Source organism: Argopecten irradians, chromosome 9 (assembly GCF_041381155.1).
Source record: "Argopecten irradians isolate NY chromosome 9, Ai_NY, whole genome shotgun sequence".
NCBI classification, from domain to species: domain Eukaryota; kingdom Metazoa; phylum Mollusca; class Bivalvia; order Pectinida; family Pectinidae; genus Argopecten; species Argopecten irradians.
This window is the reverse complement of record NC_091142.1, coordinates 38,141,330-38,154,042: the sequence shown is the minus strand read 5'-3', so window position 1 is coordinate 38,154,042 and position 12,713 is coordinate 38,141,330. Positions and strand designations below refer to the sequence as shown.

General features: G+C 33.9%; 3 protein-coding genes across 3 annotated transcripts in view; 1 reads left to right on the top strand and 2 right to left on the bottom strand.

The window, feature by feature from the left end:
* LOC138332262 (TBCC domain-containing protein 1-like) overlaps positions 1–1,494 on the bottom strand; it is a 60,358-nt gene extending 58,864 nt beyond the window's left edge. Inside the window, exon 1 of the mRNA XM_069280283.1 lies at positions 1,336–1,494. The gene's annotated coding sequence lies outside the window, so the exon portion shown is untranslated. The remainder of the gene's footprint in view (positions 1–1,335) is intronic.
* A 54-nt stretch (positions 1,495–1,548) lies between these two features.
* Positions 1,549–4,813, top strand: LOC138332264 (endoplasmic reticulum resident protein 29-like). The gene is made up of 4 exons (XM_069280285.1): positions 1,549–1,707; positions 2,290–2,428; positions 2,835–3,002; positions 3,439–4,813. The coding sequence occupies exons 1-4, from the start codon at positions 1,588–1,590 to the stop codon at positions 3,768–3,770; spliced, it is 759 nt and encodes a 252-aa protein (XP_069136386.1). The 5' UTR covers positions 1,549–1,587; the 3' UTR covers positions 3,771–4,813.
* Positions 4,814–9,229: 4,416 nt separating this feature from the next.
* Positions 9,230–12,666, bottom strand: LOC138332260 (large ribosomal subunit protein P2-like). Its single transcript, XM_069280278.1, has 4 exons — positions 12,516–12,666; positions 10,457–10,629; positions 9,742–9,834; positions 9,230–9,353 (listed from the first exon to the last, which is right to left on the bottom strand). The coding sequence occupies exons 2-4, from the start codon at positions 10,626–10,628 to the stop codon at positions 9,280–9,282; spliced, it is 339 nt and encodes a 112-aa protein (XP_069136379.1). The 5' UTR covers position 10,629; positions 12,516–12,666; the 3' UTR covers positions 9,230–9,279.
* Positions 12,667–12,713: the final 47 nt, after the last annotated feature.

Genomic DNA, 12,713 nt, shown 5'->3' with positions numbered 1-12,713 from the left:
GCGAAATTGGCAAGCATACTATTTACAATGGCTGTAACGAGTTTTGCGATGTATTATGATGATTTTAAAGCGTTCTTAACATTGTAATTTTTCGATTTTAAATTACCTGCATTTATATAATGATAATATTGTGAATGTCGTCATATCATTATGCAACCCTGCTCGATCTGAACATACCGGCTTCACACCATCGGCACATTGTTGTGTAACTCAAAGTACATGTACAAAGAAATCTAATAATGAATTAATTGTCTTGCTAAGACTTATACACATTTTTTATATACATGTAGTAAAATCTCTAAAAGGAAGTATGAAAACTGTGCAGGAGGACCCTTTGTTTTTTCTTTTAATCATGTGCGTATGTTTGTAACGGATGATTTTTTTCATCAAAACGTAGGTCTAAGGAGGTGGGCCGCAATAATTGTCCATTTTCACTACAATCTTATTTTGCACATAAAATGACCAGTATGTATATTGAAACTCCCCGGTTAATTTTATGTGTAAACTATAAATTACATACATGCACAGTCGTATTACTCCAGGGTGGACTGAATAGGAAAGTAATACTTATTCATTCGTGAAAAATTACCTTATGTTTAACTCCCACATGATCATGATACTCTACATGATATATGTACTCGACATTAATGACATCATCATTTACATATAGTGACGTCATTTTATAGGTTATGACGTCAATAATGTGTCATTATGTAGGGGATAAACATGCTACCCAATAAGTCGGAATATAACATATTTTTCTCCGTGTGTAAGACCTAAGACCTGTGGCTAAAATCCATATGCATGTTGACAGTTCCGCGATCGGCACACCGGCTTCCGGTAGTTGATTGTCTCAGATGACGTCACAACTCATCGGAACTCAAGGGAGGTAAGTCATAGAAAAAAATCTGACGTCAAAAAGATGTGAAGATTGATTTCATTAATTTTACTATTTAGAGACAAAATATAAGCAAATATCAAACTGATATATGTTTTAATAGGACATACAAATGTTTCTAGCGTATTATCTCATTTTCCATGTCCCTTCTGTTTTTATCACCTTTTTAACATTATCTAAGTTTAGATCACAGGCGTTTGTAATATATAATGAATATTAATGATAATCAAAAATCGGATCGAATCATATAGAAAGCATGATTCGATCCGATTTTTGATTATCATTAATATTCATTATATATTACAAACGCCTGTGTTTAGATGGTGATAAATAATGGCTGATATAATATATATTGCTACATGTTCAACGTCGTATAACATACAACTGGCATTTTACAGTACTTGTACAGTGTATCATTACTATGAAAACATCTTTACCTTTCCCACGTGAGTCAGTTGTTATTCAGCAGGTATTTTCTCACCTGTTGAACTCCTTTTCAATGGATGGAAACACAAGCAACAGCACGCATGTAAACATTAAATGCTTTGAATGGCAAAAACCAGAGAGAACCGAATGACTTCTTCTGTTAACCAATCAAATACCAAGATAAATCAATCGTGGCGCATTTGTAATTTATTTCCCGGGGTATATAAGCTGATTTTTGATTGGGCCACTTCATCACAGAGACAATGATGGCGTCGAATAGCACGGTTGTCGCCGGCCTGTTAGTTGTGTTTGCGCTTTTCCAAACAATAAACGCTGATGGCGTTAAAGGATCGGTGCAACTTAATTCGGGCGTCTTCGAGAAGGTAAGCAGATTTTTGTCAAGCCTAATAAAGCTGACAATGCCTTTGGTTCTTTGTATTCTTTTTATGTATGTTGACAAAATAACGTGTATTGTGATCTTAAATGTGACATATGGTCATGAGAGTCATCAGTATCTTATTTTCAGTCATCTCTAAATCGTAATAGTTTGAAATTTTATGCTAATTTCTTATCAAAGAACAACAATTTCGAAACTGTCGTAACTAGTAAAAATAACAATGCTTTGATTAATAAGGAAATAGAAAAGAACATGCATTAGTTAAGCTGACAATGCTTAAGCTACATGAAAAACAATATCACAAAAATTCACTATAAGACACGGATACGTATAAAAACACAGTAACTGAATAGACGAATAGATAATGAAAAAAAAAAATATATATATATATATCACAAACTTTTTAATTTCCATTGTCTGACTGAGCCCAATAATTTGAAGGATTATTTCCAACATTGTCAGATCTCTGTACAATATATATGCACATTCAACTATAATACTATACAATCTATATGCACATTCAACTTAAATACTAAATTTAATTTCCCGTCATTTTTTATCTTTTCAGATACTGAAGAAACACAAGGCAGTTTTGGTGAAATTTGATGAAACTTACCCATATGGTGAAAAACAGGATGCTTTCAAAGAGGTTGCTGAAGCAACATTGTCTCAGGATGAAGTTTTGGTGGCCGAGGTTCAAGTCCAAGGTAGCCACAACATTTTCCATGTGCAGCTGTCATTATTCAGGAACAATTATGTGGTCAAAATCATGATCATTAAGCATAAACTTTTTTGTAATATATTCTAACACTGTCACACTGCATTTTACTTACTTAATGGTGGATGTCACTCATAAATCAGCTAGTTGTAAGTACAACTGAAATTTGAGATTGTAAGCTTGCAATCCATCCAATCCAAGTTTATTAATTAATTAAATTAATAATTAATCATACAACAATCAATATTATAAGTTAACCATGCATTGTAAAGAGGCAGAACAATAAAATAGATGTACTTTGTTACAGCGAAAATGTTGCATTTTGTTTCTAATTCAATCCATTTTTTGAGAAAAAAAAGAAATTTAGTGCCTTTTCAATATCTATGTGCTTTCAGACTATGGTGATAAAGAGAATGCAGACTTGGCTGAAAGGTTCGGTGTGACTAAGGAGGACTTTCCCGTCTATTTCCTGTTTTTATCTGGAGATGCAGAAAACCCAAAGAAATTCTTAGGCAATCCCAAAAACGCTGATGATGTTAAGAAGTTCCTAATTAGGGAATCAGGTTAGAAAGTTATAATAAGATTATGGAATCTAGTCTAATGATAATTACTTTTCATCAGACGTATTATATCAGTTTGATGTCAGACAGATATAAACAGATCAATTTGTTGGTAAGAAATTTTGAATACCGATGTTAAACATGTACTTCTCTAGCTAAAATAATATTACATGTTAGTATATATCAGAATTAACAGTCAGAAAGCAGAAATTTTAAAATATAAAATATATCAAACTAAATATATTTAGATTATGAATTTTATAATATTATCTTTTTCTGTATTGCATAAAAAACAGAACATTACGTATATCAAAATATTTTTGGTAGGGGTTGTTTTGTGAGGGTAGGTAGGAAAGGATGAACCTATTTGTGATCATTATTTCCACTGACAAGTTTGCTGTCATTTACATATTGTTTTTTCTTTTTTTTTATATTTTAGGTCTTTGGCTTGGTCTACCCTCGTGCCTGGAAGAATATGACAAAAGAGTTCAAGAATTTTTGAAGGCAAGTGCTGAGAAGCGTGCAGAAATTTTAGCATCAACAGAGGAAGCAGCTGCCAAGGAAACCGATGAATCAAAGAAAAAATCTGCTGATATTTATGTTAAAACAATGAAAAAGGTTGTAGAAAAGGGAACAGATTTTATTGATTCAGAAGTCACAAGGGTGGAAAAATTGAAAGATGGAAAAGTGAGTGATAAAAAGAAAGAACAATTAAATGAGCGACTGAATATTTTAACTTCATTTCAATTACTTCAGCGTGATGAGCTTTAAACATTTCTAAGATTTTCTCTTCTTTTGTATTTTTTACAATTTTCATACAAAATTTGAAATTAGATTTTGATATAAAATGCACCTTTTCCTACATTTATGGTTTTAAATAGGAGAAAGCAGTTCTTGCTTTAATTATGAGATTTTAAGTATATTAATTCTGATTCAGCCTGAACATGATGAATTGTGGACTACCTGTATAAAACTTGTAGTATAAATATTATTTATCATTATTTTCATTTGTTACATCAGACTAAAACAAAGAAAACATGAATAAACTGATTTTTCAATTAAATTGAAATTAAAAGAAAGATAATGAGTCAACTTTAAAATGTGAACAAAATGGAGATAAACATTTCATTATTGTATTTCTGGTCTGACATTGTTATTTGTAAACTAAAGTCCATCAAGTGTGTGATTTTATGTTGTCGCCCATTTGGAGTTCTCAGATTATATGAATGTTTTCTTGTTATTTCAGATATATGCTTTTCACACTTAGACAACCTCTTGTCAACATAATTTCTATTTTACCACCTTCACAGATCATTATACTTTCAGTAGTCAAACTACATACATAAGATTATAACTGCAATCAGAAATTGTTTATTATTTACCATGTATAAGACAATTATGTACTCTAAAAATCTTCGATATTCTTATATTTTGATAACCATTATACTTCTCATAACTTGTCTAGTTACCAGTAACTTCATTGACATCAATCTGTCTTTTATCAATACATGTACAGATATTCATGTATTATTCTTTATTACAGCACCAGCCCAAATCAAATACAAGAAGTCAAAATGTGCTTCTATTTAGTGCTGAAAGGGATAAATTGTTGTACAATTTGATGTAATTGATTTTGAATTTTCAAAATAATTTTATTTCAATTATTGATGAATTTTCTGCAAGCAAAAAAAAAGTGCATTTGGTAGTTTTTTGATGCTGAAAGTGTGGGACCATGGTTAAATTATTACAAAAAAGGAGGGAAGAGTTGGAAAAGATTGATAAAAAATGTCTCTGAACCACAGTGTCTAAACTCAACTACGTCTCTGAACCACAGTGTCTAAACTCAACTACGCTCTGTCTATATCTACAACATACTGACATAGTGTAGGCTTAAATACAAGGGTAACTGGTGATGTTTACTATTGTAATTATGAATTACAGAGGATCAATACTTGGTGTCTGTGGGTGGTGATGTTTTGTTAATTTATAAGAAATGACTTTCAAAATACATGTAGCAATACAAAGGATTACTATGTAAATGAAAAAAAATATGTACCAGGGTTACATCATAATTTATAGCAAAACTTCATTATTTTCATCTTTTGTTTAGAATTTATAACAGGTTACAGTGTGTTTTGTTGTGTATGGTATTACCTACTAACTGAATTACCAAGGGAAAAACAGTATGTTTGTATGAGGAATACAAAGGTGGAGTGGTAGAAATTTAACTGGAACATGTATTTCAGGTACAAAATATGTTATCTCTCAAACACAGCAAACTGAGCCTAAATTATCTCTTCTACAAATGTTATTGTGCTAAATGAAATAGCCACTTGGGTGGTATGGGCAATTTTTGTTTTGCAATAAAAATAATTTACAATCTTAATTCAATGTGTTGAGTTGTGATACCATAATGTTTGATACAGAACTCGCCGACATCAGCTTCATTGATATTCTTGGTACAAGAAGGGAGAAAACCCACCTACCGTGTTCCAGTTGTACAGGTAGGAATCTGCTGTATTCGAAATGTAATATGTCAGCTAATCGTACCAGTCGTATCAAACCCGGTACAAGTGGTTTGTTTTGTGAAACATACCAATTGGATCAATTATCATCAGAATTTCCTTATTTTTAGCCCACCATCATATGGGCTATTCAAATTGCCTTTGTCTGTTTTCCTGGTTTGTCTGTTAACAATTCTTGTTACAGCTATTTCTCAGAAAGTACTGAAGGGATTTGTCTTCCAATGTAGGTACCCTAAAGGCCCTAGTTGTGCATATTGTATTTTGGGACTGATCGGTCAACAAAGATGGCCAACCAGCCGCCATCTTGGATTTTGGTAGTTTGTTACCACTATTTCTCAGAAAGTTCAGAAGGGATCTTACTTAAATTTCATACGTAGGTTCCCCTTGGGGCCTAGTTGTGCATTTTGCATGTTAGGACCAATTGGTCAACAAGATGGCCGACAGGCCGCCATCTTTGATTTCCATAGTTACAAATTGTCACTGCTATTTCTTTGAAAGTACTGAAGGGATCTTTCTTAAATTTCATATATAGGTTCCACTGGGGCCCTAGTTTTCCATATTGCAATTAGGACCGAACGGACGACAAGATGTTCAACCAGCTGCCATCTTGAATTTTGATAATTGAAGTTTGTTACCACTATTTTTGATATTTGAAGTTTGAAAAGCAGAGAAAAGATCCCGACACAGGTCAATCTTTGGTGGGCGCCAACATCCCTCTGGGGTCTCTCGTTTGAGTACTGCTTTTACATCTGTAATGTTTTTGAATTTGAAGCATATCTTTCAAATGGGTACCACCATATTGAAAAAAAACAGGTTCCTTTGAGTGGTGCCATATCAATTCAGTACAACTAACACATGAAAAAGGAAGGCAATGCTAGATAATTAAAATTAGGTGATGTTCACTGTTTTTCGGTTTGTCATATCCTAAAATGGCAAAGTTTTATTTATGTACTTGTATGAATCGCCTCAAAACCCTTTCAGATCCATTAAGATTTTACAACAGTTTGATATATTTATTTATAACAGATTTGTTTGTATGATAGAAAGAAAGTCGAGGGTGATATGATCAAAAGTTGTAAATATTTGCAGTGAACAACATCCTGTCAAAAACATAAGGTCTGCATTGTCTAGTCACTTAAAACATTTAGGGCAATTTCTGTTCCAATGTAAAACCCAACTTTGGCTGAACTTTGCATCAAAGGAAGCTAGTAGTAGCTTGTGGTGATGCCTCTTGATTATCTTGACTAGTTATATATTGCATTTAGAAATAACAATTAATTTACAGTCATTTGACTCTATGCATTGCCCTAACCTCACCGACCACGTGCAGTCTTTTATTATACATATAAATATTATAAAGGTGAATTCAGACAGTACACAGTGCATGTAGTTTTAACACCTAATATAATACAATATTATATACACAGTGTATTCAAACACCGTGGCAATAACAAAGCCCTAGAGACCAAATATTAGAACTATAGCATATTGGAATGAATGACCTTGACCCTCGTTCAAGGTCACAGGGGTCCAGTAGGCTAAAATTTTATATATCTTGTCAATAACCACTGCCTAGAGACCGGATGATGGTCCTGCCACATGCTGGGATGAAGGACTCCCAAGTTTGTTCTTTTTACTATTGTATTCCTATAATACATGTATTCATCATACCCAGACAGAAGGCGAGAGAAAGTTTTTTGTTTAGAAATAAAGTTCAATACGTATGGAAGCTCATTTACGGCCATTCCGATTTTTTTTTTTTGTTCTATGGAATTCAGAGCAATATCAAGATGCATTCATCATTTCAATCACGGGTTTACGACGAACAAAAAAAATAATTAAAAATACTGATTTTTTGGGTTTTTTTTTTTTTTTTTTTGCGCATCGAAAACCTGTTTCAATCGATCCTATTTAAACCTTGGAAGTCCCCAGTGATTGCAATTTTCCTTTATTTTTGAAAAAGAGGAACTATGCACAAATATACAAGACTTCAGCAAAGTTTGATTACATGGCAACCAAGCTTATACTTGAACAAGGAGAATGGAATTGAATATCAATTGATGTTTTAATCAAATCTTATTCACCTCCAGCCTTAATTTTTCTTTAATGAAAAATATTATTTGAATACCCGATACATAATCGGAAAATTCTTCAAAGATATACAAATAAATAAATATATTTTCTAACAATCTGACTTCATGTTTCTACCATTTGTTTTGAAAATAATTTAAGAAAATGAATTAACAAGAGATCCCAGAGGGATCTTGGCACCCACCAAAGAATGATCTATGTCTGACAATGGAAAGAGGGATCTTTTCCCTACTTTTCAAACTTTTTCAAACACACTATATATAAAATTTGAGACAGATCGCTATAGTACTTTCTAAGAAATAGCGATAACAAACTTTAAGTATCCAAATCCAAGATGACCGCCTGTCGGCCATCTTGTTGACCGATTGGTCCCAAAATGCAATATGCACAACTAGGGTCCTAGAGGAACCTGTATATGAAATTTGAGAAAGATCCCTTCTGCACTTTTTGAGAAATAGCGGTAACAAACTTTAACTATCAGTTCACCGATCTGTCCCAAAATGTAATATGCACAACTAGGGCCCTAGGGGAACCTATATATGAAATTTGAGAAAGATCCCTTAAAGAGATAATTCACTCAGGCAAATTCTTTTACATAACCAATAAGCAAAATATAGCATAAATGTATTGTTCTACATTTCTTATGAAACATATAACGTAAAACATTGACAAATTCCACGACATTTTTAAGTATTTTAATTAATATCGTTGAAATATCAAATCGTTGATCAATACAATTAAGCAGGTACAATATTAACTCTGTACCCATACCCGAGCCAAAGTCACGCACGTTAAACAAATGAACTACATAACCACTGAGAAGGTGATAAAATGATTTTTAGGCAAGACAATTCACCTAATAAGGTAAATACACTACTGTCAGAACGATTTGAGCAGTTCTAGCCAAAAGTTGCATTACTTTACGAGCAAGGGACAGGGTTCGGCATACAAGAAGTTCGACCACAGTGTGTAATGGCGGACAGCGAGAAAGATTGAATATTTCACACACGTGTCACCACCATAGGCGTTTCAGTTATATCACAGTAAAACTGACTGATCTAATTTCCATTAGAACTTGTTTTATCTGATATATATACAAATTTTAATGTTCTCTTAGACTGAATTGTCCCTTTAAGCACTTTTTGAGAAATAGCAGTAACAAACTTCAACTATCAAAATCCAAGATGGCCGCCTGTCGGCCATCCTGATGACCGATCGGTCCCAAAATGCAACATGCGCAACTAGGGTCCTAGGGAAAGCTACATATGAAATTTGAGAAAGATCCCTTCAGCACTTTCTGAGAAATAGCGGTAACAAACTTTAACTATCAAAATCCAAGATGGCCGCCTCTTGTTGACCGATTGGTCCCAAAATGCAATATGCACACCTAGGGTCCTAGGGGAAGCTACATATGAAATTTGAGAAAGATCCCTTCAGCACTTTCTGAGAAATAGCGGTAACAAGAATTGTTAACGGACGGATGGACGGACGAAAGGCGATTTGAATAGCCCACCATCTGATAATGGTGGGCTAAAAATCAATTTGTCATTTTACCACAATTATAAAATTTGTGCAGAATCACCTCTTATAACAGCTATAACACCAACAAGTAACTGGGCTTTTTACATTTTTATTAAGACCGCATTTTGCACGGAAGTAAAAAATTAGTCAAAGAGACCGAAGCCCATGTCATCATCCGACTCCTCGGATTCTTCCTTCTTCTTCTCTTCTTTTTTCTCTGAAATTTACAAAAATCCAGATATAAAGAAAATATAAACACAGAAAATTGTGATCAAATTCTTAAAAATAACCATGACCTACCAATTAAAATGTACCCACAAGAATTCTTATTCTATGCTACTAATACATTACCAGTTTTCTCAAAATGAGAATGAACAGAGTATACTGGGATCAGACGGGATACTCGGTAGGTTCATTTCCATTTGTTGCTCCCTAGCCACAAAATCAATGGATATTTCTATTTGACCATTTTTTGTTAAAACACTCAATATTTCAGCAACTACACTAGAATGAAAGAAGTTATTATCAAAATTCTGTCACAACAGTAAAACAAGATGTAACCGAGAACTCATTAATCAACAGAAATATCCTTTTTCTATACCCACCTTCTTTTTTCTCATCAGCGGCTGGAGCAGCTCCACCGGCAGCAGGGGCACCACCACCACCACCAGATGGTACAGATGCAAGCTTGGCAGTTCCTGATACACAAGGAAATATTATTAGTGTCTCGCTTCTAGTTCATACAACAATCTAATTAATACAAGACTTAATCCACAAGTAATCCACACGCTTCCAACAAATAAGTCATGGAGACAATAGCTTCCTTTGATTACCCAAATTTCTTTACATCAAGTATTAAATCACCAGAGACGAGATCAGGGCTCTCTCTCACTTTGTGTGGATGAGGCCGAGCGTTCAGAATTGTAAAATTCATCACAGTATTGACCACAGGTAACTGTCAAATTAACTAAAACAACTGAAAACTTCATTTATTTCAAGCAATTCATTTCGGCTTTACTTTAGAACTAGTATTTTAGAAGTTTGAGTTTTTACTTTTCTTTCTTTTGACCTTCCTTTTGATTTTTTCCGGACACAAATGTGATTGTGAAAATCATCTTGAGGAACTATGAAAAAACATGGGTATTTTAGATTAGGGCGGAAAATCGGACCCAAAAACAACCCAGCGAGACCCCTGAGGATTGGTATAATTATTGCTCAAACTGATCAAGTTGTTTCTCTAAGCCAATAATCATTCATGACGTAGCCATTAGCATTTAATTCTTTGTTTAGAATAGTAATGTTACAAAGACACGGTTTTACCTGCAGCAATAAGCTCTTCAATGTTCTTTCCCTTCAGTTCAGAAATGATCTTTTTGATCTTGTCAGCCTCTGCTTCAATGCCTACGGACCCAATGATCTTCTCAAGGTCGGCAGCTGATGGGGATGCATTGCCTCCAAGGCTTGCAAGCAAATAGGCTGCTACGTAACGCATGCTGAAAGAGAATACAACAATATCATGTCAATGAATGCTGATAGAATTGAGCTGTAGTATTACGAAAAGTAATCTTTGAATGATGCCAGATTCATTTTCATCTTTTTGGACAAGCTTTTCCAAATGTGGTGGTTCACCATTATAATAAGATGTTATTCTTTAGATGGATTTCAGAAACATATTTAAGTACCAAACTCATTTTACAACTTCTTGTTTAGACTGACTCATGCACCTGAGTGAATGGACAGCATGAAAGACCTAGATTTTAATTTGCAGCATAATCATTAAGGTTTTAGTATGCTCCAAGCACACTTTTTATGCGATGGCAGGGCTTTTACTATGGTCTCTCAGAGGCCGATATTCGGCCCCATTCCCAATGAGATTTAGGCTAGAATTTTCCCCAATCTGAAAATATTTTAGATTGGTCTAAAAATTGTCCCATGACTTTTGGAATTTGTAATCAAACACATCCATGACAGGCGAGTCGGCTGCCTGAGAATGCAGGTAAACTAACCAAGATATGGATGCAAAACAGCAACCAGGCATGAAAATTTGATTATGAATGGCAATCACCAATCAATTAATATCTTAGCACAATATCCAAAGTCCTGTATGTGGGTATTTTTGGCACATTGCCCACTTTCAGTTTGATATGGTTTAATATTGTCAGTATTGCGATATGTGACAGCCTAGTGTTGAGGTCTCGTCTGACCTTTTATTTAGTCGGTCAAACATCAGTTGTAAATTAGACATTTTGTTTAAATCCATACTTAGTGTTATATATTTCATTTTCAAACTACTTTGACAATATACGGAGTGTATTTGCCATAATTTCTGCGTTGATCAGTTATCTTTGGGTTTTATTTAGGGCAGAATACTTTTCTATGTAAAAGCTGTTTATGTATAATATCAAATTGTAAATGGTAATGCGGTCGTCTTCTAGCTTCGCGCTATGGGAAAGGGGTCCTTTTTAGTAGTACAGTCGGCTGGCGGCACACTTCTCTCGCCCTGTTACATTTGGTGCCGTAAACTAGACTCCTTACTGGTCCACCACTCTACACTATTTCACATATTACGGGAGTGTCGTCAAACAGGTAAAGGGAATACAACCGTTACAAAACATAAAAGCATCGTTTTTTTGTGTATATCGACCGTTTCTATAATCAAAATTCATAAAACGGTTTAATCTCTTCCTATTTTCTACATGGTGTCACTAGGGCAGGATCAATATATTGATATACCGATATGTATTGGTTTTCATAAGCGTATCGAATATCGATACGCAAACATGCTGTATCGTTTTAATACCTCAACCTACTCTTTTTATTATAGAAAGAGGAAATTCCAAACAAAATTTATACTTAAACATCATTCAAGTAAAAGCATTTCAATCAAAAGGAAGTGTTTAAAGCATGTGTCACCTAGATGGATTAGAAATGTTTTTTGCATAGCTAAGAATATGAATTGACAGAAATTAATCTACATAAATGGTGAACCAAATCAAATGTTTGGTAGGTTTTTGCCAGGTTATAGAATGTTTTATCAAAATTGTCTTTTATCATCACAATATTCAAAACACAATGGTCAACTGAATTTGAAAAAAAGAGGTCCAGTATATCGTCAATACGTATCGTGTATTGTTTCAGTGTATTGTCAATACGTATCGTATCGTTTAGACCTTCCAATACCCAGCCCTAGGTGTCACAACGAAATGCAACTTCATGCAGTCTTCGCGAAACCACGTGGTTGACACGATACATCAAAAGTTGCTCAAACTGGCTTTATTTAGCGCTATCTGGTCAAAAATAGTTTTCCTGTCGATAGAATGAACAATAAATAATTTGTTTGTCATATATATATGTTGTTCTGATCTTTACTTATTCTTACATTTAAGTCTGGTTTGACACGAAACGTAGAACCAACCACAGTCAATGTTCAAAGATGTCGAAAGGAAGTTGCTGTGTGGAATTCTGGGTAATATTGAAAAGCTACATATGTTTAGGAAATTTCTCTTTTAACTAATAAGTGTAGCTTGTATTTATTTAACGATTAAAGATTAAGTTTTAAAAAATGCAATTAAGTGGA